The 24680-nt window shown below is 40.9% G+C and overlaps 1 protein-coding gene across 2 annotated transcripts in view; it reads right to left on the bottom strand.

Annotated features, from left to right (window-relative positions):
• Positions 1–21686, bottom strand: part of LOC106593699 (globoside alpha-1,3-N-acetylgalactosaminyltransferase 1) — a 65797-nt gene extending 44111 nt beyond the window's left edge. The window contains exons 1-4 of one of the 2 annotated variants that reach the window (XM_045690175.1): positions 21400–21685; positions 17987–18041; positions 17850–17885; positions 14648–14653 (exon numbers count right to left, since the gene is read on the bottom strand). In XM_045690175.1, coding sequence (XP_045546131.1) covers positions 14648–14653; positions 17850–17885; positions 17987–18041; positions 21400–21409 — 107 coding nt within the window. In that variant the 5' untranslated portion in view covers positions 21410–21685. Of the gene's footprint in view, positions 1–14647; positions 14654–17849; positions 17886–17986; positions 18042–21399 lie in introns of both variants that reach the window. The other variant, XM_045690174.1, reaches the window with a different exon arrangement.
• Positions 21687–24680: the final 2994 nt, after the last annotated feature.

Raw genomic sequence — 24680 nt, 5'->3', positions numbered from 1 at the left:
TCCACTCAATATTTATTTTTGGCTAAAAACTTCTTACATCTAGGGGTTCCGCTAGCGGAACGCCTTGCCAATATCCAATGGAAGAGCGTGGCGTGAAATACAAAAACCTCAAAAATGCAATAATATTTTTTTTTCAAACATATGACTATTTTACACCATTTTAATTAAAGATAAGACTCTCGTTAATCTAACCACATTGTCCGATTTCAAAAAGGCTTTACAGCGAAAGCAAAACATTAGATTATGTTAGGAGAGTACACAGCCAAAAATAATCACACAGCAATTTTCCAAGCAAGCACATATGTCACAAAAACCCAAAACACAGCTAAATGAAGCACTAACCTTTGATGATCTTCATCAGATGACACTCCTAGGACATTATGTTATACAATACATGCATGTTTTGTTCAATCAAGTTCATATTTATATCAAAGAACAGCTTTTTACATTGGCGTGTGATGTTCAGAAAATTTATTCCAACCGCAAACTTCCGGTGAATTTACTAAATTACTCATCATAAACATTGACAAAATACATAACAATTATTTTAAGAATTATAGATACAGAACTCCTTTATGCAATCGCTGTGTCAGATTTTAAAATAGCTTTTCGGCGAAAGCACATTTTTCAATATTCTGAGTACATAGCTCAGCCATCACGGTGAGCTATTCAGACACCTGCCAAGTTCGGGGCTCACTAAACTCAGAATTAGTATTAGAAAAATTGTATTACCTTTGCTGATCTTCTTCAGAATGCACTCCCAGGACTGCTACTTCCACAAGAAATGTTGTTTTTGTTCCAAATAATCCATAGTTATGTCCGAATACCTCCGTTTTGTTCGTGCGTTCAGGACACTATCCAAAGGGTAACGCGCGGGCGCAATTCGAGACAAAAAAATTCTAAATGTTCAATTACCGTACTTAGAAGCATGTCAAACGCTGTTTAAAATCAATTTTTATGGTATTTTTCTCGTAAAATAGCGATAATATTCCAACCGGACAATACTGTATTCATTCAAAGAGGAAAAGAAAAAACAGTGTGGTCTCGTGAACGCGCATATCCAATCTCTTAGAGACCTGGCAGACCACTGAGAAACTGAGCTACTATACTCTGCCCAGAGACAGGAGATGCCTCAATCCGCTTTCTGAAGGCTTTAGAGAGCCAATGGAAGCCTTAGAAAGTGCTACGTAACCCCCCAGATACTGTCGTTTCGAAAGGGACTAGAAAGAAGAACTACAAATTCTCAGACAGGCCACTTTCTGCTTGGAATTTTCTCAGGTTTTTGCCTGCCATATGAGTTCTGTTATACTCACAGACACCATTCAAACAAACTTCAGAGTGTTTTCTATCCAAATATACTAATAATATGCACATATTTGACTCTGGGCCCGAGAAGTAGGCAGTTTAATTTTGGTATGTTTTTCATCCGGCCGTGAAAATACTGCCCCCTATAATGAAGAGGTTAACTACACTGCTTGTAATGACTATATGCCGTCTTCTTATACATGCACCACCTAATAGGATTTTGTTTTATTTTGTGTATGTGTGAGTTAAGTTTTGTTTTGTCCTCTAAATTGGCCATCCCATTCAACAGTACAATGAATGTCAATGTTTGTATTGCTGTCTTTTTTAATACATTTTTTATTGGAAAATAATAAACATATTATACAAATTTTAAAAAGCTATGTCTAGGTGTCTTGATTTAATTATAATAATTTCATTGGTTATATTCAGCCATATTCCCAGACCTCTTTCCATGGTTAAATGCGGTGGTTCGCACTTTCAGTTTTGTGCGAATGCCGCCATCCAGCCACAGTTTCTGGTTAGGGTAGGTTTTAATAGTCACAGTGGGTACAACATCTCCAATGCACTTCCTTATAAACTCACTCACAGATCAATGCTGTTCTCTGAGGCTGACAGGAACATATCCCAGTCCGTGTGAAAAAAATCATCTTGAAGCGTGGATTCCGATTGGTCAGACCAGCGTTGAATGGTTCAAGTCACTGGTACATCCTATTTGAGTTTCTGCCTATAAGACGGTAGGAGCAAGATGGCATTGTGGTCGGATTTGCCGAAGAGAGGGCGGGGAGGGCTCTGTATGCATCGCAAAAGTTAGAGTAGCAGTGATCAAGTGTATTATCCCCGCGAGTACAGCAATCAATAAGCTGATAGAATTTAGGTAGCCTTGTTCTCAAATTTGCTTTGTTAAAATCCCAAGCTACAATAAATTCTGCCTCAGGATATATGGTTTCCAGTTTACACAGAGTACAGTGAAGTTCCTTGAGGGCCGCCGTGGTGTCTGCTTGAGGAGGATTGTACACAGCTGTGAGCAGAACTGATGAGAATTCTTTTGGGAGGTAATATGGCCGCCATTTAATTGTAAGGAATTCTAGGTAGGGTGAGCAGAAGGACTTGAGTTCCTGTATGTTGTTATGATTACACCATGAGTCGTTAATCATGATGCATACATACACCCCCGCCCTTTCTCTTCCCAGAGAGGTGTTTATCTCTGTCTGCGCGATGCATGGAGAAGCCCGGTGGCTGAACTGATTCCGACAACATATCCCGAGAGAGCCATGTTTCCATGAAACAGAGAATGTTACAATCTCTGATGTCTCTCTGGAAGGCAATCCTTGCTCGAATTTCGTCTACCTTGAGACTGGACATTGGCGAGTAGTACACTCGGGAGCGGTGGGCGATGTGCACGTCTACGGAGCCTGACCATGAGGCCGCTCTGTCTGCCCCTTCTGCGGCGCCATTGTTTTGGGTCGGCTTCTGGGATTAGATCCATTGTCATGGGTGGTGGTCCAAACAGAGGATCCGCTTCGGGAAAGTTGTATTCCTGGTCGTAATGTTGGTAAGTTGATGTAAAAATTGTAAAATATGGGAAATTATTCATTTGAAAATCCCCAATAAAAACCTAACCATTCTGTCAGAACGTTCAACGCTGTTAGACAAAAATCGTACAGAATGTATGTTTTACAGAGTTAACAAAATGTATTTTTATTCTTCATTCAAGTGGTATACAAAGTAGCAATTTTGTTTTTCCTCAGACTCTAACAGCAAAGTAAAAAGAACATATTTTAACCAAAATTCATTTTCTCTTTTAATCTATCAGGAAGATTGACTTGACAGTTTATGGTTGTGACCATGGTGGCTTCAATATTGTTTGTAAATCTATCAAAATTAGAGAACTTTACAAACCAGGAGTAGTCTTGTTACACTACATGTAAGGGACTCCCAAGAGGCAGCGGTCTAAGGCACTGCATCATAGTGCTAGAGACATCACTACAGACCCTGGTTCGATCACAGGCTGTATCACAACCGGCCATGATCGGGAGTCCCGTAGGGCGGCGCACAATTGGCCCAATGTCATTCGGCTTAGGGTTTGGCCTGGGTAGGCCGTAATTGTAAATTCTAATTTGTTCTTAACTGACTTGCCTAGGCAAGAGGGCTTGAAGAAGGGTCCTTATGGAATAGCCGACCCTGCTCATTCCTGATTAATTTGGGATTTTAGAAAAAACATTTTGGAATCACAGTTTTCAGAGAAATATTATTTGAAGTCACATAGGGCTATTTCAAACTACATAACATTCCTTTTTAGTTAATATCAATTATTGGCTATTTTTTACAATTTTAAACCCTTTTCTGAGAGTTTGAAATTGTGATATTTTGCTCCAGACAAGGACATACCCGGGTCATCATGGGAATTAATAATATTCAAAATATAAAAAAAGTTTCCCTGCTGAACAAGGATTGTCTCGACTTTCAAGAATCCCTGAGCAACTTTACTTCAGCTGCATTGCATGGCAAATATCGTCAATCTATAACGTTACTACAATAAAGAACAATGACAAGTGATTGACTTGAAATATATTTTTTAAATCTCTTAGATGTTAAATCTCCTATTTAGGGGACTTTGAGTGGTTCTGGATCGGTTCTGAATGGCATTTTGGTGTACAAACGCTCTAGGAGTGATGTGTCACATTTCTGTCCCATCCCGACAAACAATAGATTTTCTATCCCTCTGAGTGACTGAGCACAGCCTGGGATAAAGCATATTAAAGGGGACAATCTAGTGATTCCAGCAATCATGGTTTCATCTCGCTGTAATATTCTCAGGTGAAACATGAAAAATATAAATGATTTAGTGGAAGTTAAACATGGCCACTTTCTTTTGGTCACAGAGGTACGAAATCCCGTTGTACGTAAAGCTAAAGTTGTAACGAGTCTGTAGACATTCCAATGGTGTCTCTGTGTCACTCAGAATAGACTTGGCAGAAAATATTATTTTATTCGTTATATGAAATGGGGACAAACCTCAGCCATTTATAATAAAAAAAACATTCCAGAAAGGGGAGTTCCAGATGTTTCTAGAACTATGCAGCATTACTAGATATAGTTTATGGCCATCTCATGAAAAAATAATTACTTTTGGGTATGTCTATTTAGGCAGAAATCTACATTTTCCCATTCAGTTCAAGAGGTTTTTAATGAACCGCAAGAAAACCGTACATTCAATTCGCAGTAAATGCTTTAGCTAGATTCTTTACATCCACTGGGTTTCACAAGATGACAGCCTGGTTTGCTCAGGAGTCCCTAAAACATGAAACAACATGAATTACAATTTATACAAATGTCAAAACTCCCATAAAAACGAGCTAAATATAGCTAGCTGGCTAAAATTAGCTAGTCAGCTAGCTTCAATGGGGCAGAAGCACGCTTCAATGGGGCAGAAGTCTTTGAGTTGTTGGGATTCTGGATGGCCAGATAGCTACCAACAATGACAATAAACTTCCATGTGGGGAATTGTAAGTGACTCGTTTCAGCTAGTTTCATCTTGTTCTTGATACCATGTCTTGTTTTTAGGTGTTTTGACTGATGCCACGCCGATGCCAATACGACAAAAAATCTCTAGTTAGCTAACCAACAACTGTAACAATGTATTTGAGAGACAACAAGTGCTCATTGTGCAAATGTATGTATGATTTCAACAAACATTGGATACAAAATATAGTGTACATGTTCATCTAAGCCAACCCCATCTGTTTTACTCCATAGTTGCGCATGTTGCTAAAGAACCAACCCATCTATAGACATTTTCATAAATTAACTTTGTGGGGAAAAAAATATGCAGAATCGTTTTTCTCTACATCAACTAATATATTCCTCTAAACAGTACATTTTTGGGATGATTTATTATGGAGTTATAATTACTTACATTTACTTCCATCCTAGTATTTTTGGCATCCATCTACCCTGAAGCAATTTTAAACCAAAAGACAGTACAGTATGAATATAGGCAGAATCTGATTCTCCAATAGAAATCCCAGATATCCCTAAGCTCATGCGCAGAATCACGTCATCGTCTTGCGCCGAGCTGCGCATGTGCAGGCCATCAAATCAAAGGCACTCCTTCCATATAAAGTTGTTTTTTACGATAATGAAAACGTGTCAGTTTGTCACTTTTATGAGGTTGGAGTAATAACATGTTCAACTACTTAAATACTGTACATGTAAAAAAAAAATGGTAATAAGAAAATGTTTCCTGATCTTTCTTATATCTCTCAGATATCAAACCAGACACTTCAGAAAAAACTTCCTGTAGATTTTTTGGGGGGGACTATCTGTTGTTCCATGTAGTGAATACAGTGCCTTCGGGAAAGTATTCATGCACCTTCCCCTTTTCCACATTGTGTTACATTACAGCCTTGTTCTAAAATGTATTAAATTACATTTTTCCTCATCAATCTACACACAATACCTATAATGAAAAAGCAAAAACAGGTTTTTAGAAATATTTGCAAATGTATTACAAATAAAAAACTGAAATAAATGAATTACATAAGTATTGAAAATAATCGAAATTAAGCTCAGGTGCATCCTGTTACCATTGATCATCCTTGAGATGTTTCTACAACTTGACTGGAGTCCACCTGTGGTAAATTCAATTGATTGGACATGATTTGGAAAGGCACACAGCTGTCTATATAAAGTCCTACAGCTGACAGTGCATGTCAGAGCAAAAACCATGTCATGTTGTCGAAAGAAGCTGGGGAAGGGTACCAAAAACATTCTGCAGCATCCTTTGTGGAGATGGGAGAAACTTCCAGAAGGATAACCATCTCTGCAGCACTCCACCAATCAGGCCTTTATGGTAGAGTGGCTAGACGGAAGCCACTCCTCAGTAAAAGGCACCTTACAGCCCGCTTGGAGTTTGCCAAAAGGCACCTAAAGCCTCTCAGACCATTAGAAACAAGATTCCTTGGTCTGATAAAACCATGATTGAACTCTTTGGCCTGAATGCCAAGCGTCACATCTAGAGGAAACCTGGCAACATCCCTACGGTGAAGCATGATGGTGGCAGCATCATGCTGTGGGGATGTTTCTCAGCAGCAGGGACTTGGAGACTAGTCAGGATCAAGGCAAAGATGAACGGAGCAAAGTACAGAGAGATCCTTGATAAAAACCTGCTCCAGAGTGCTCAGGACCTCAGATTGGGGCTAACGTTCACTTTCCAACAAGACAATGACCCTAAGCACACAGCCAAAACAATGCAGGAGTGGCTTTGGGAGAAGTCTTTGAATGTCCTTGAGTGGCCCAGCCAGAGGCCGGACTTGAACCCGATTGAACATTTCTGGAAAGACCTGAAAATAGCTGTGCAGCAACGCTCCCCATCTAACCTGACAGAGCTTGAGAGGATCTGCAGAGAAGAATGGGAGAAACTCCCCAAATACAGGTGTGCCAAGCTTTTAGCGTCATACCCAAGAAGACTCTAGGCTGTAATCGCTGCCAAAGGTGCTTCAACAAAGTACTGAGTAAAGGGTCTAAATGATACCTTTAACCACACAGCCTCTATGTCCAACGAAACACCAGAGATGACACCTTGAAAACTTCTTCGGGATCGGTGTCCCGTCCACCATCGCACTGTGGATGTAATTAGACTTCAGAATTGCACTGTGGATGTAATTAGACTACATAATTGTATTGGGGGCATAACAATATGCACTGTACAGCCTTACCTATGAATCTTGGGTCCATGAAATTGGGTATCAGCCTATTCAGTGACACCCACAGATAACAATTATGAAAAGTTTACGCAAATATTAGCGTCGTAGTTGTTTCCAGACCACTCGATTTTATTTGAAGAAGGAAAGCAGCCTACATGAAAAATAACTTGTAATATTGGTAGTAACAATCTGGATGTCACTGTGATACTCTACGGCTCAATGGGGGGAATATGCGCTATAAGCCAGGGCACAGTGTGTGTACCGCAGGACAGCAAGGGAAGCAGATTGCTAGTGTAGCCAATATCAGGGTGAGAGCAGTGAGAGCAGAGAACAGTTATTGCAGGGATTTTCACCGAACATATACAACTACTACGGTATTAAAGTGTACATTTTTATAGATATGCAGTACCAGTCAAAAGTTTGGACACACTGAATGCAAGGGAATTTGGCCTCCCTTGATAAAAAAAAGTATAAAATAATAGCCAATCAGCATTGAGCTAAACTGAGTGAGCTCAACTGTAAATGGTCCTGGCGAACCAAAAAAAAAAAAGTGTCAAGGGAAGCCAGTTTGGATTTGGCTTCACTCCAACCACATCACATGGAGATGAATACATCATTGACAGAAACAACTTGAATTGTTGCATCTTGTTGTGTTGTTGTCCTCCGATGGCTAGCTAACTAGCTATAATAGGCCCTTTCCTAAATTAACCATGGATGGAGATATGGATTTGGACTTTTTGAAAATTCTCCGTACTGGCCAATGATTATAACGCCGATTCATACATTGTGCCCCTGGCCTGAGAGGATGGAAGTTCAGTATGTAGCTAGCTAACGCTGCCTGTGAAAGGAAGTTAAGGTTGCGAGCAAGCATTTTAGCCAGGTAGCCAAGGACAACAACAATTAAAAGCGTGCACTGTACGACAGAGTCATAGAGCATTCCGTCAACATGAAAGAGGATGGTATTGGCTATTCGCTACAAGTAAGGTGAGTCAACATGTTTTTTCTACTTGCACAAACACACGTAACACACACACACACACACACACACACACACACACAGAGAGAGAGAGAAATCAGAACCATAGACAGCTACATCATATTTAGCTAACGTTGATCGGACTAAATCATTTTGCCTATATTTTAGATGTCACTGTATTGGACTAAGCATAGGTGATTAGATGATGTTGAAATCTTGAAGTTGAAATGGTGCTGGAATAGTGGAAGCAGCTCCTGTTTTCTTTGTGACTTGCGATAACCCTCCATGGTTCTAAATCATTTGTTGTTTAGTAGTCCAGAAAAGTCAGAAACATTCACTTGCTTGACCATGCTGTAGATCATGTAACTGTTTGTTACATACAATATGCTTTGTGGACTTATATGACTTGCCTAGTTAAATAAAGGTAACATTTAATTTTTTTCAAATATATATATCACGGTCGCAAGGCATATGAACTAACAGGTTATAGAGCAAACAACTAAATGATCACAACACATAGGTTGTGGTATGATATTTATTTCTGGCTTGGCTTCCCCAGTCTGTTTACCTACGCAGCATTACTGGGTGCCGGTACTCAGCTCCAGTGCTCAATACAATCATTGCGATTTTGACATTCGAGGTGTGTTTGTTATTTGTAACTTGACACAGCCCATTAATTGCACCTAGTTTTCATTATACGATGTGTAAATTCTATAGTTGAATAAAAATAAAATCTATTGAAAACGCACTACGTTGAATTCTTGAATTCAAAGTTGAATTGGAACAGAACTTCCACTCCAAAGGGCTCGCGGGATTGCCGAAATGGAACATGGGGGCGGAGGGGGGGGTTATTGGAATTGAGACAAAGTCTGTTTCCAGTAGGCTATTCCTTCATGCATATGTTGTGGTCCAGGCCCTACAAAATCCAGACCTCAAAAATGGTCTTCTGATGTGATTTATGCATTGACATCAACTCATCCAGCATCCAATTTACTACGAGGTGGACTAATTTAGTATGAGGTTAAAGGTGTAACCCTACGATGTGGACAACATGCAGTCCACCACAAAGATGTTTGCAATTGAGCTGTATCATTTTGACAAATTGACTTATGCTAGGCATACATTAGACAACAACAAAAATATTGACATCTTGGGAGCACTCACATTATGCGAATTGTCTACATAATGTTGTCATCCTGATATGCTCACATTGAGACCTGTCTTTAGACCAGAGGCGGCTGGTGGGAGGACCTAAAGGAGAACGGGCTCATTGTAACACAAGTCTTTCACCTGCTCACATTGTGACTTACGACGTCTTGGTCGGAGCCTATGACTATACGATTTACCTGCGATGCCAGAAATTTGTTGTGGATCCCAAATTGTTGCAAAATCGCAGTTTAAAATGGTGTAATGTATGGCCAATATTACCCATTTCCTCATTCAGCCACCATCCCTTCTCTGTAATAGTGAGTGAAGTTAGACGCAGTACTTTAATAAGCACACTCCGGTAATACATTCAAAATGTTTGTTCTAAGTAATAATCAAAATAATAATAATAATAGATCTTATAGATTCAGTATTTTGTGCTGTTGTTTGCAAATTGGACCATAAATGTCCAATTTAGTATGTTCAAAAGACCTCCTTATCTACCGCATACTGACATATTTTCTATTGTACTGCCTGAAGGAGAAAACATCAGGAAGAAAATTGTACCCTGAACTGTGATCTTTTGTTCCAGAACAGCAGATAGGGATCTGTGACTCATCCCTCGGAACCTTTAATAGTTAACATATTAATAGGAAACAGGACGCGTGAATACAAGAAAGTTTGTGTTTTACTGCCTTTAGCAGAGATGAAGAGGTGAAGCGAGAGGGTGTACCCACCCAATATCTGTCCACGAAAATAAGTCCACAAAGTGATAATTTTTTGTATGGAGATCATTGAAAGCCTGTTGAATTTAGTCACCTGATCTTGCCTCCTCCCACCTGCCTTCCATCTTTGTGGACATGTATTTCCATTGTTAGAGAGGTCACTATCTTGTCAGTATAAAAGACAATCTTTGCCGTTAGCCTATCATAGGTCTGGACCTTGAGCCCATATTATGGGTGTGTCCAAATTGGTACCTTATTTACTCTGACTGCAGAGGTCAGACGTTTCTTGTAGTTGGCCACCAGGTTTGCACACATCTCAGGAGGGATTTTGTCCCACTCCTCTTTGCAGATCTTCTCCAAGTCATTAAGGTTTCGAGGCTGACGTTTGGCAACTCAAACCTTCAGCTCCCTCCACAGATTTTCAATGGGATTAAGGTCTGGAGACTGGCTAGGCCACTCCAGGACCTTAATGTGCCTCTTCTTGAGCCACTCCTTTGTTGCCTTGGCCGTGTGTTTTGGGTCATTGTCATGCTGGAATACCCATCCACGACCCGTTTTCAATGCCCTGGCTGAGGGAAGGCGGTTCTCACCCAAGATTTGACGGTACATGGCCCCGCCCATCGTCCCTTTGATGCGGTGAAGTTGTCCTGTCCCCTTAGCAGAAAGACACCCCCAAAGCATAATGTTTCCACCTCCATGTTTGACGGTGGGGATGGTAATCTTGGGGTCATAGACAGCATTCCTCCTCCTCCAAACACGGCGAGTTGAGTTGATGCCAAAGAGCTCCATTTTGGTCTCATCTGACCATAACACTTTCACCCAGTTGTCCTCTGAATCATTCAGATGTCCATTGGCAATCTTCAGACGGGCATGTAAATGTGCTTTCTTGAGCAGGGGGACCTTGCGGGCGCTGCAGGATTTCAGTCCTTCACGGCGTAGTGTGTTACCAATTGTTTTCTTGGTGACTATGGTCCCAGCTGCCTTGAGATCATTGACAAGATCCTCCCGTGTAGTTCTGGGCTGATTCCTCACCGTTCTCATGATCATTGCAACTCCACGAGGTGAGATCTTGCATGGAGCCCCAGGCCGAGGGAGATTGACAGTTCTTTTGTGTTTCTTCCATTTGCGAATAATTGCACCAACTGTTGTCACCTTCTCACCAAGCTGCTTGGCGATGGTCTTGTAGCACATTCCAGCCTTGTGTAGGTCTACAATCTTGTCCCTGACGTCCTTGGAGAGCTCTTTGGTCTTGGCCATGGTGGAGAGTTTGGAATCTGATTGATTGATTGCTTCTGTGGACAGGTGTCTTTTATACAGGTAACAAACTGAGATTAGGAGCACTCCCTTTAAGAGTGTGCTCCTAATCTCAGCTCGTTACCTATATAAAAGACACCTGGGAGCCAGAAATCTTTCTGATTGAGAGGGGTCAAATACTAATTTCCCTCATTAAAATACAAATCAATTTATAAAAAATGTTATATGCATTTTTCCTGTTTTTTTTAATGTTGTTCTGTCTCTCACTGTTCAAATAAACCTACCATTAAAATTATAGACTGATAATTTCTTTGTCAGTGGGCAAACGTACAAAATAAGCAGGGGATCAAATACTTTTTTCCCTCACTGTAGCATCCGACTTGGCAGTGGTCTGGGTTGTTGTAAAGTGGTTGTTCCACTGGATATCATAAGGTGAATGCACCAATTTGTAAGTCGCTTTGGATAAGAGCGTCTGCTAAATGACTTAAATGTAAATGTAAATGTAAATTATGTGTTGTTGAATTCATTAAAATATTTACTGCCATTGTGGGAAGTTTGGCAATACAAGAGGTCTTCAGATGGACCTTTCTTTTTAGATTATTTTCCCACTGCTATATTTGTAAAATGGAAGGTGCCAGAACAAAATGTGAGCCCGAGAAGGGAGTGACCTGGGGGACTCTGGGGTAGCCTACACTTAAAAATGAGGGGTTCAACAAGGGTTCTTCTAAGATCCTCAAAGTTATTCGAAGAACATTAGGGTTCTTGGCACTGAAAATGGCCCCCAAAATGTTCTTCCAAGAACCCCATAGGAGGTGAATTTCATCGAGGAACCTCCTTAGTTGGTGGGGGTTCTTGCAGGAAGCTAACTGCCCAACTGAAACATTTGGATTTGAATTTGAAAGAACAGCAGGTGCAGGCACTTAACTGAAAAACGAAAATGGACACAATTCAATGGACATGAATCAACAAAGAGGTAATGATATGTAGGCTATAACAATATGTTGAAGGCTAGCTGTATTGGGTGCAGATGACTGAACTGCTCAAGTTTGTGTCTGTACCTATACAGAAGAGGCATACAAATGTATGTCAATTGGTATTGGTATGTTTTCAGATCACATTTACCATCCTCCTCCATTACCTCTTCAAGGCCTCTACATTATCAACAAGGTATGTGTATGAAACCCATTAATAAAACAGTTTTATTTTTAATTCACATTCACCACAAAAACCAAGGTTTGAATACTATCATGTGCATGTTTTGTTAATCATCTGTTTAATTACAATTTTGGGGATTAACAGACTTCACCCTCCCTACACCTCTGATGAATATAACAGGAAAACTGTTCAATCACCATGTACTGCAAAGTCATTATGGCTGTGAATATGGAGAACATTAACACATCAACATCAACACGCCAGAGGATATAGCCATTATACTTGGGGCTCTGCTGGGAGTTTAACTCATACTTGGATTTTTTTAAATTCTGCTTTGCCACTAAAATCATAATAAACACTGACAACTAAAATATTGTGTTATTGTTATGTGTACTATTCTCATTAATAATAATGGGGGATTAAGAAATTCTTGATCTAGTTGTCTTATTTTAATTATTTATATAAAATATGGGGGGGGAGATGGTGTTGTACATGTCACCATTAATATTAGCACTATGAGAAGATCTGATGTAAAGTCCCTCTTTTTAACTCACCTGCACATTCATTTTCTTTGTTATTTCTTTGTTGTTCCTTTTCCATACAATCCATTATGTACAATTGCACTAAATATGAAATCCCAGCATTCTTTAAAATGACATTCAGGAGCCAAAGGTTTTTAATAGTTGTTTTTACTTCATTAAAAAATATATATTAATTGGAATATAAAATTAGAATGGAATATAACTAATAACATTAAATAACATTGGAATACAACATTTAATAACAATAACCTATTTAATTAATTCAGTGTAACATTGATTTGGCAACTCTCTTATGCTCTGCGACACCCTCATCCAACATATTACTACTTTACAAAACAATTATCTACATTTTTCTCTCTTAACAAGTGTATTATTTATCTTAAGGATTTCCTACTTGTATATTTAAAAAACAATTATAGCTCTAACTTCATTGGAATATAACTACAACTTTTTCAAATTTTCAAAAATCTTTTGTTGAAATATCTCCAAAAGTTGTGATGACACAGAGGACATTTTTTGTTGAGCAAGAGCAGTGGCAGCCAGGGAAAGTGTTGGGGAAATAATTTGGTGACATCTTGTGGTCTTACTGTGAATTACAGGGTGGAGGCCAGTTACCACAGCGGAGCTAACTACCCGCTAGTACCCTACAGACAAACTTTCAGGTGAGTTTCGCTGCTAACTCAAACAAGCACTTACTTGCTGCTTCATTATTGTTTCTTGACGTATTGTTTGTAACACATGTAGCTTACACTTGCAACGTATTGAGTAATACAATGAAGTGAACTTACTTCTTTGCTGTGAAGGCAAGTGAGCTGTGTTGTTATTGTGGCTCTTCTATAATATTATCGCCATCCGCAAACAAACATTAGAGATGTTCTTACAGCTCGATCTATGTATCACTTACCGCTATGATGCAGGCAAGAATAACTACGTACTTCCGGGTCACATATTTTTGGAATAAGAGTCCTGTATACTTTGTAAATTAATAATTAGGGCGGAACGGGGTATGGTAGTAAGTGCCAGGCGCACCGGTTTGAGTGTGTCAAAAACGCTACTAGGATTTTCACGATCAATAGTGTCCACCACCTAAAGAACATCTAGCCAACTTAAAACAACTGTAGGAAGCATTGGAGTCAGCATCCCTGTGGAACGCATTCGACACCTTGTAGAGCCCATCTCCTGACGAATTGAGGCTGTTCTGAGGGCAAAACGGGGTGCAACATTAGGAAGGTGCTGCTAATGTTTTTTACACTCAGTGTATATTATCCATGTCCCTGTTCAGCCACGACTCAGAAAAGAAACATAGGATATTACAGTTCTTCAGGTCCGGTTTATAGGATAGTCTTGAACGGAGCTTGTCCAATTTGTTTTCCAGTGATTGTACGTTTGCCAATAAAATGGAGGGTGGAGGCACTTTATTAACTTGCCGAAGTAGTTTGGTCAGGGTGCCCGCACGTCGGCCTCTCTTATGCTGCCTTTTTCTTTTCCGAGTCTCGGGGATTAGGGCCTGGTCCTGGGTGAGCAGCAGTAGCAGCACATGGGTAAAATAACTGGGGAAGCCAATCCATTAAAAAAGCCATATTACAACCTATGTGTTATGATAATAGGGTGCAGGCCAGGCAGCAGGCTGTTAGCCAGCCTGCCAGCTTAGTGGAGTCTTAGTGGAGTCAGCTATCCCCATTGAGACCGGGTCTGTGCCTCGATCTAGGTTTGGCAAAACTAAACATGGCGGTGTTCGCCTTAGCAATCTCACTAGAATAAGGACCTCCTCCATTCCTGTCATTATTGAAAGAGATTGAGATATCTCACATCTCAAAATAGGGCTACTTAATGTTAGATCCCTCACTTCCAGGGAAGTTATAGTCAATACTAATCACTGATCATTATCTTGATGTGATTGGCCTGACTGAAACATGGCTTAAGCCTGATGAATTTACTGTGTTAAATGAGGCCTCTCCTGGTTACATTAGTGACCATACCCCCCGTGCATCCGGCAAAGGCGGAGGTGTTGCTAACATTTACGCTAGAAAATTTCAATTCACAAAAAAGAAAAGACTGCGTTTTCATCTTTTGAGCTTCTAGTCATGAAATCTATGCAGCTACTCACTCACTTTTAATAGCTACTGTTTACAGGCCTCCTGGGCCATATGCAGTGTTCCTCACTGAGTTCCCTGAATTCCTATCGGACCTTGTAGTCATAGCATATAATATTCACATTTTTGGTGACTTCACATGGAAAAGTCACTCCGAAAGAGCTTTCAGAGCCATCATCGACTCAGTGGGTTTTGTCCAACATGTCTCCGGACCTACTCACTGCCACAGTCATACTCTGGACCGAGTTTTGTCCCGTGGAATAAATATTGTGGATCTTAATGTTTTTCCTCATAACCCTGGACTATCGGACCACAATTTTATTACGTTTGTAATCGCAACAAATAATCTGCTTCGACCCCAACCAAGGATCATCAAAAGCCAAGCTATAAATTCTCGGACAACCCAAAGATTCCTAGATGCCCTTCCAGACACCCTCCACCTATCCAAGGACGTCAGAGTACAAAAATCAGTTAACCACCTGACTGAGGAACTAAATTTAACCAGTTTTAACCAATTTAACCAAATTTAACCAGTTTATGGGTGCAGTCGCACCCATAAAAACAAAAAACATTTGTCATAAGAAACTAGCTCCCTGGTATACAGAAAATACCCCAGCCCTGAAGCAAGCTTCCAGAAAATTGGAACGGAAATGTAGGCCTGTTACCTACATTATTGTCAAGCAAGGTAATGTTTCCAACGTTTTCGGACTACTAAACAATTATTGATATCAAGGCACAAGGTGAGACCCAAATGCAGACACAAGAGGCAGATGGTTGGAGTCTTACAATGTTTATTAATCCAAAAGGGTAGGCAAGAGAATGGTCGTGGACAGGCAAAAGGTCAAAACCAGATCAGAGTCCAGGAGGTACAGAGTGGCAGACAGGCTCGTGGTCAATGCAGGCAGAATGGTCAGGCAGGCGGGTACAAAGTCCAGAAATAGGCAATGGTCAAAACTGGGAGGACTAGAAAAAGGAGAATGCAAAAAGCTGGAGAACGGGAAAACGCTGGTTGACTTGGAAACATACAAGACGAACTGTCACAGAGAGACAGGAAACACAGAGATAAATACACTGGGGAAAATAAGTGACACCTGGAGGGGGTGGAGACGATCACAAGGACAGGTGAAACAGATCAGGGCGTGACAATTGATTTAAAACCACGGAGAGTCGCGAAGAAAACACGCTGCCTCCACTATTTCAACTTCAACATTTCAACATCATCTAATCACCTCTGCTTAGTCCAATACAGTGACAACTAAAATATACCAAAAACTATTTAGTCCGATCAACGTTAGCTAAATATGATGTGGCTGTCCTTGGGACTGATTTCTGTCTGTGTGTGTGCATTCGTGCAAGTAGAATAAACATGTTGACTCACCCTACTTGTAGAGAAATGCCAATGCCATCCTCTCTTTCATGTTGCCTAAATGTTCTATAACTCTGTCATACAGTACACACTTTTAGTTTTTGTTGTCCTAGGCTACCTGGCTAAAATACTTGCTTGCTAGCCTAACTTCCTTTCAGGGGCAACGATACACCAGGCCAGCTAGTCAACATTAGGATTCTACATGTAACTACATGTTGAACTTCCATCCTCTTAGGCCAGGGGCACAATGTATTAATTTATGGTTGGATCAAAATCACCGTAATAATTATTGGCCCGTACAGAGAATTAAGTAAAACCAGAAGTCCAAATCCCTATCTCCATCCATGGCTAATGCAGGAAAGGGCCGATTTATAGCTAGCTAGCCACCAGAGGACAACACAACAAGATATAACAATTTACGTTTTTTTCTGACATTTGGCTTGTGTCTGAAGACAAATCCAAACTGGCTTTCCTTTACACTTTTTAATTTTTTTGGTGCTCACTCAGTTTAGCTCAACGCTGATTGGCTCAAATGCTTGCATTCAATGCTATGGGCGGCAACAATGTCATTCTCTTTCTGACCAGACAGCATCAGATAGATGCTCTACACATACTGAGACAGAGCTCTGCTGTTTCGTTTGCTCCGATGCTTTCTCCGGTGAGATACATTCAGCCTCTTGCAAATTTAAGGAAATGTTTGAAACACAGAGAGATGAAAAAAATAATTATGTAAGTTGCTCTGGATAAGAGTGTCTGCTAAATGACAACAAATGTAATAAAACAGAGATAATTCTGTTTAAGCAGAAGACTGTGTCTAAGTAGACATCTTAGAGGCAGAGTGGAGTATTCCAGTCCATAGTTGAGTAATCCTGGTCTTATCCATGTAAATGGATAAGACCAGGATGGTCCCGTGTGGCTCAGTTGGTAGAGCATGGTGTTTGCCATGCCAGGGTTGTGGGTTCGATTCCCACAGGGACCAGTATGGAAAAATGTATGCATTCAGTACTGTAAGTTGCTCTGGATAAGAGCGTCTGCTAAATGACTAAAATTTAAATAATATATATGCCATTTAGCAGACACTTTTATCCAAACCGACAACAATCATGCATGCATTTATTTTTTTGTATGGGTGGCCCAGCGGGAATCAAATCCATGATACTCGGCGTTGCAAGCACCATGTTCTACCAACTAAGCAACACAGGACCACCACTATGTTAAATTAGTGCTGTATATGAAACTAAATAAATAATTAAGAGAAAGGGGTGTCATCTGGGTTACCATACCACAGGAACACCTATGTGACTCAGTTGGTAGAGCACACCTAGCTTCAGCCACACCTTACAGCACAGCTTTCACCCAGCTTTAGCCACACCTTACAGCACAGCATTCACCCAGCTTTAGCCACACCTTACAGCACAGCATTCACCCAGCTTTAGCCACACCTTACAGCACAGCTTTCACCCAGCATTAGCCACACCTTACAGCACAGCATTCACCCAGCTTTAGCCACACCTTACAGCACAGCTTTAGCCACACCTTACAGCACAGCTTTCACCCAGCATCGTAATACATGTTTTCTTACTTGAGAGAGACAGATGTCTTCTCACGATGCGCAAGCCTTTGATGAGGAGAATAAAAAAAATGAAACAACAACAATAGCGATGACAAGAAAAACAAAAAAGGTTCCAGTGTAGGCTACAGCTTCTAAAATGTCATTACCAGCAGAGAACCATTCCCCCAGCCATTACTAAAGCAAGTAGCAAGTGTTCACGTTCTGGAGAAGAAGAAAAAAAACTGTCATTAACCACCAACAATATGAGATGAAGGGAAAGTAATTTCTGCTAAATAAGAAGTACTGTAACTATATTTTATAGTAATTATAATGCAATACAATGTAATGCAGATAGACACACACACACACACACACACAGCCAGGTAGCCTGGTGGGTAGGAGGTTGGGCCAGTAACTGAAAGTTGGGTTAAAGTGGAAGACACATTTCAGTTGAATGCATTCAGTTGTACAGCTGACTAGAATGCTCTTCAAGCCAATCAGAAACGACTATTCAACAATGAGATGGTATAATGTCTTATTGAACTAGGGTATCCACACATCTATAAAACAAAGGAGATTCCTGCAAAAATATTATTTGAAGATATTTGATTCCCTAAATCAAGAGCAGGAGAACAAAAACAACATTGATTGATAGCCTTATTAGGTGTTCAGGATTTTCATAATATTTTAATGCTTTTAATGAGTGCAGGCACGGAATAGACCACAACAGCTTTCTAGCATATTTGGTTGTCGAAATTAGGAAAGTTTACTGAAAATGTTTCTGTTTACATTGTGCCTGCCTTTACTCACATAAAAAAGGTTGGATGGAAACCTGGTTACTCTCTGAATGAACAGCATACTGAAGCCGAGTGCTGCCCAAAAGGCCTCACTTTACATGTACAGGGAGATCTACAGATTCACCACAGGGAATATAGATTTTTACACATATTTCAATATGAAAATAACAAGAAACTTTAACTTTGAGTTTTTTTATGATTATTTTCTTGAGACAAGCAACATCCTGAACATGCTGTCCTGTCTTATGACATTCAACACCTAACCCACGCATGCCCCTGGGGCCGTTGGAACCAGTTAGGCGTAAAAATTTCTTAAATGCTTAGTCATGTGAGGCACGTCCAACACTTGTTTCACATAGCCAGAGCCATATACAATGCATTCGGAAAGTATTCAAACCCCTTGACTTTTTCCACATTTTGTTACGTTACAGCCTTATTCTAAAATTGATTAAATCAGGGTTTTTTTATCTCATCAATCTACACACAATACCCCATAGTGACAAAGCGAAAACAGGTTTTTAGAAATTGTATTTCCGTAAGTATTCAGACCCTTTGCTATAAGACTCGAAATTGAGCTCAGGTGCATCCTGTTTCCATTGATCATCCTTGAGATGTTTCTACAACTTGATTGGAGTCCACCTGTGGTAAATTCAATTGATTGGACATGATCCAGGCTGTATCACAACCGGCCGTGATTGGGAGTCCCATAGGGCGGCGCACAATTGGCCCAGCGTCGTCTGGGTTTGGCCGGTGTAGGCCGTCCTTGTAAATAAGAATTTGTTCTTAACTGACTTGCCTAGTTAAATAAACGTTAAATAATAAATGCAAATCAATTTATAACATTTTTGACATGCGTTTTCTGGATTTTTTTGTTGTTATTCTGTCTCTCATTGTTCAAATAAACCTACCATTAAAATTATAGACTGATCATTTCTTTGTGGGGGGCTCTTTAATCCAGCACTTGAAATAAAACAGTGAGGACAAAGTGCTGACTGTCAGCTTTAGTTTGAGGATATTTTCATCCATATCAGGTCATTTTCATCCATATCAGGTCAACCGTTTAGAAATTACAGCACTTTTTGTACATAGTCACACCATTTTAGGGGACCAAAAGTATTGGGGAAAAATTCTCTTATATGTGTATTAATGTAGTCACAAAAGTTTCTGATTATTTTGTGGCCAATAGAAACGTCACAGTCAGTCGGACTGCCATTGGACTCAGTGGGGCAGTGGAAATGCGTTCTCTGGAGTGACGAATCACGCTTCACCATCTGCCAGTCCGACGGACAAATCTGGGTTTGGTGGATGCCAGGAGAACGCTACTTGCCAAATGCATAGTGCCAACTGTAAAGTTTGGTGGAGCAGGAATAGTGGCCTGGGGCTGTTTTTCATGGTTCGGGCTAGGCCCCTTAGTTCCAGTGAAGGGAAATCTTAACGCTACAGCATACAATGACATTCAAGACAGTTTCTGTGCTTCAAACTTTGTGGCAACAGTTTAGGGAAGGCCCTTTCCATGACAATGCCCCCGTGCACAAAGCGAGGTCCAAATAGAAATGCTTTGTCAAGATTAGTGTGGAAGAACTTGACTGGCCTGCTCAGAGCCCTGACCTCAGCCCCATCAAACAACTTTGAGATGAATTGGAACGCCGTCTGTGAGCCAGGCCTAATTGCCCAACATCAGTGCCAGACCTCACTAACGCTCTTGTGGCTGAATGGAAGCAAGTCCCCACAACAAATGTTCCAACATCTAGAGGAAAGCCTTCCCAGGAAAGTGGAGGCTGTTATAGCAGCAAAGGGGGGGCGACTCCATAGTAAGGCCCATGATTTTTGGAATGAAATGTTGAATGAGCAGGTGTCCACAAACATTTGGTCAGGTAGTGTATTTGTGTGTCTAACTTTCTCACTCATCATTATTCACGATTAATTCAGGACTATCCTTAATCATGGTAGCATCCAAATTAATGTTGATGTGTTTATAAATAATGGAAACTCATTGAACTTTAGATTTGTATTTGGTACATAAAAGCTTAAGTACATGTGTGACTCGATTCAGGAAACTAACCGTATGTCACTTCACACGAGAGGCATTTGAATGTAATTTTGTTTTAAATCAAAATGCATTTTTTGCCCAGAAATGGCTTCTGGAACATGTGAACGCTACGAGAGCGAAACCAATCAAAGCAATCAAATGTATTTATAAAGCCCTTGTTACATCAGCAGATGTCACAAAGTGCTTATACAGAAACCCAGCCCCAAACCCCAAGAGCAAGCAATGTGGATGTAGAAGCACAGAAACACTCTGAATTTACTAATGGACAATCTGACAACGCTCTGAATGTACGAACAACCCAGAGCGCACTCTGGCACTCCAGATTAGATTTAGGGAACACAACCGACGAACAACCCAGAGCGCACTCTGACACACTGGAGGCAATTTACAAATGCACAACTCTGGTCATAGCTAAGGGTACGTTCGTAAATTGCCTCCAGTGTGTCAGAGTGCACTCTAGATCATTCGTAAATTAAGAGCGTTTTGCTCTCTGAGCGTTCAGAGGGCACCGGACGCTCCGGTCGAGGAGAAGGGTTGATCCGAGCGTTCTGACTTCACAACGGCAGTCAAGCACCCAAGCTAACTGTCTAAAGTTGGCCAGTTGCTAGCTACTTCCAGACACAAATGAGAGAACACCTCACTCTGACCATTTTACTCGCCCTAGCAGATCTGGGCGAGTAATATCTACATGTAAGGACATTAAGTATTTATTTTTCAATTGATTTGTACTCACTTTGTATCATTTTTACTGATGCTCCTGAGAATCAAGTGGTCCCAGTTTTCTCTATAGAAAAATCTACAGCGGCTATCTATAACTGTCACTTTATACAAATAAATATTTCCAATGAGCTCCCACCGTTTCATCTCTCCCGAAGTGTGCACTTGTTCAGTCCCCCTCGGGCACTGTAGGAAGCATTGGATTGGTGCAAGCACGGTTGGAGGGAGGTTCCTTCACGTTCCTCTGATGACGATGATGATGATGATGATTCTTCTTCTTCTTCTTCTTCTTCTTCTTCTTCTTCTATGATATAATGGCAGTCTGCAACCAAATGTTAAAAGGTGTATGACGCCACCTACTGTGCTGGAGTGTGAGGTCATCACTGTTTACAACATAAGCTCCACATTTCTAAATCCTCCCACCTAACTCAATGCTTCTGAGGAACTAAAAAGAGCCCTACTAACTGACCTTTGAATCTTGGTCCACCAACCTTTTTTTGGAGGGCATATAAATGCCATCCCGTGTGCTCAGAGTCCCATGTCTTCTGCCACACATCTGTCAAAAAGGCTCTGATCTTACATTTGGCCTCACCTCTACCCAGTGGAACATTAATATCAATTAAATCTAAGCTCTTTTGGCTAACTGGTCCACATTTTCATTACCTTCCACACCTTAATGGTCTGGGACCCAGCAGAATCTCACTACTACACCCAGTCTCTCAATTCTCAATAATTTGTTAACATTTTTTTATTTCACCTTTATTTAACCAGGTAGGCCAGTTGAGAACAAGTTCTCATTTACAACTGCGACCTGGCAAAGATAAAGCAAAGCAGTGCGACACAAACAACAATACAGAGTTACACATGGAATAAACAAATGTACAGTTAAAAAAAAAGAAAGTCTATATACAGTGTGTGCAAATGGTGTGAGGAGGTAAGGCAATAAATTAACACTGGAGTGATAGATATGCAGATGATGATGTGCAAGTAGAAATACTGGTGCGCTAAAGAGCAGAAAAGTAAATAAAAACAATATGGGGATGAGGTAGGTAGATTGAATGGGCTATTTACAGATGGGCTATGTACAGCTGCAGCGATCGGTTAGCTGCTCGGATAGCTGATGTTTAAAGTTAGTGAGGGAAATATAAGTCTCCAGCTTCAGCGATTTTTGCAAATCGTTCCAGTCATTGGCTGCAGAGAACTGGAAGGAAAGGCGGAGGTGTTGGCTTTGGGGATGACCAGTGAGATATTCCTGCTGGAGGCGTGCTACGGGTGGGTGTTGTTATCGTGACCAGTGAGCTGAGATAAGGCGGAGCTTTACTTAGCAAAGACTTATAGATGACCTGGAGCCAATTGGTCTGGCAACGAATATGTAGCAAGGGCCAGTTGATTAGAGCATACAGGTCGCAGTGGTGGGTGGTATATGGGACTTTGGTGACAAAACAGATGGCACTGTGATAGACTGCATCCAGTTTGCTGAGTAGAGTGTTGGAGGCTATTTTGTAAATGACATCGCCGAAGTCGAGGATCGGTAGGATGGTCAGTTTTACGAGGGTATGTTTAGCGGCGTGGGTGAAGGAGGCTTTGTTGCAGAATAGGAAGCCAATTATAGATTTAATTTTGGATTGGAGATGTTTAACATGAGTCTGGAAGGAGAGTTCACAGTCTAGCCAGACACCTAGGTATTTGTAGTTGTCCACATATTCTAAGTCAGAACCGTCCAGAGTAGTGATGCTAGTCGGGCGGGCGGATGCGGGCAGCGAACGGTTGAAAGCATGCATTTAGTTTTACTAGTGTTTAAGAACAGTTGGAGGCCACGGAAGGAGTGTTGTATGGCATTGAAGCTCGTTTGTAAGTTTGTTAACACAGTGTCCGAAGAAGGGCCAGATGTATACAGAATGGTGTCATCTGCGTAGAGGTGGATCAGGGAATCACCCGCAGCAAGAGCTCGTTGATATATACATAATAACATGAATACCTCCAGTATGCCTATAGTAGGTCACTCCTATTAGATTTACCAGATTATATATTCAATACAGACAGGGAATCTGAGCATACTATAATTCTGACAGGTTGTACGTCCTCCACCGTTGGAGGGCAACTACTATCACCAACAGTTCAACTGACTATACATCTGCTAGAATTCTACATATCTGCACATAAAATTCAGGAACATAAACATCTGCTCCTGTGCACCTACTATCTGGGTCCTTGGATCCATCTGTGAAAAGCAGTAAAAATGCATAAAAACTTATACCAATGTAATTGTCAACCAGAGTATGTGACCGTGCCCAATTTGACTGGAGCGAGATTCCCAAAGGCTGGAGCATCTGCTTTCTCGCCTGTTCCAATTTTGCTGCAGTGGCGCTCACTTCATGAGTTCAGGGCAATCCTTGTCCAAGCATGCATGTGTAGTCTACTTGTGTGCTGCTATAGACCCTTCCTTTAGCTACAGTCATGGAGTTCGCTAAATATTTTCATTAAGGAACTGATAAAAGCACGCAGGTGCTAAATGAAGTTGACTTACAAACTGAGGACCAAGAGCAAGAGACAGAGTGCAGTGATTTAGTGTCCACAACTAAAGAATCATTGTGGAATCTGAAAAGACACGTATCTCAAAAGCCTGCTACATGCACATGCTAAAATAAAGGAACGAGGTGGGTAGATAACTAAATGTGTCATTGTAGCAAAGTATTTATAAACAAAACATATGATATCTTAAACGTTTAGTTCATTTTCGTTCTATTATCTATACAAAACGTTTTTATTGATTTTAGCCCAATAGGCCTGGCATATTCCCAAGTTCAAGGAGCTTTCTGTTTTGATTGGGTTATTTTTCCTAAAAACCTTTAGGCCTACCTATAGAGTAACAAAAAAACAACTCTGCATCTCTGCCCAGCCTGGCAAGAGTGGCCAAAAGGGTGTTTAGCATCCCCAGTGGCTCTGCAAGTGTGGAGAGGATCTTTTCCACTGCTGCCCGGCTCTCCATTGTAACATTCGTTGTGGTGGATGGACCAAGGCGCAGCGGGTTGAGTGCTCATATTCACTTTATTTGAACACTATTGAACAAAACAAGAAAAACGACCGACCGACCGACCGACCGACCGACCGACCGACCGACCGACCGACCGACCGACCGACCGACCGACCGACCGACCGACCGACCGACCGACCGACCGACCGACCGACCGACAGCCTTGCATGCAACACACAGCTATGCAACGAACAACCTCCCACAAAACCCCATGAAAACAAACTCCTAATTATAGGACCTTCAATCAGAAGCAACGATAACCA

This window comes from Salmo salar, chromosome ssa11, assembly GCF_905237065.1.
Source record: "Salmo salar chromosome ssa11, Ssal_v3.1, whole genome shotgun sequence".
NCBI lineage: Eukaryota > Metazoa > Chordata > Actinopteri > Salmoniformes > Salmonidae > Salmo > Salmo salar.
This window is presented reverse-complemented; position numbering and strand designations above follow the sequence as displayed.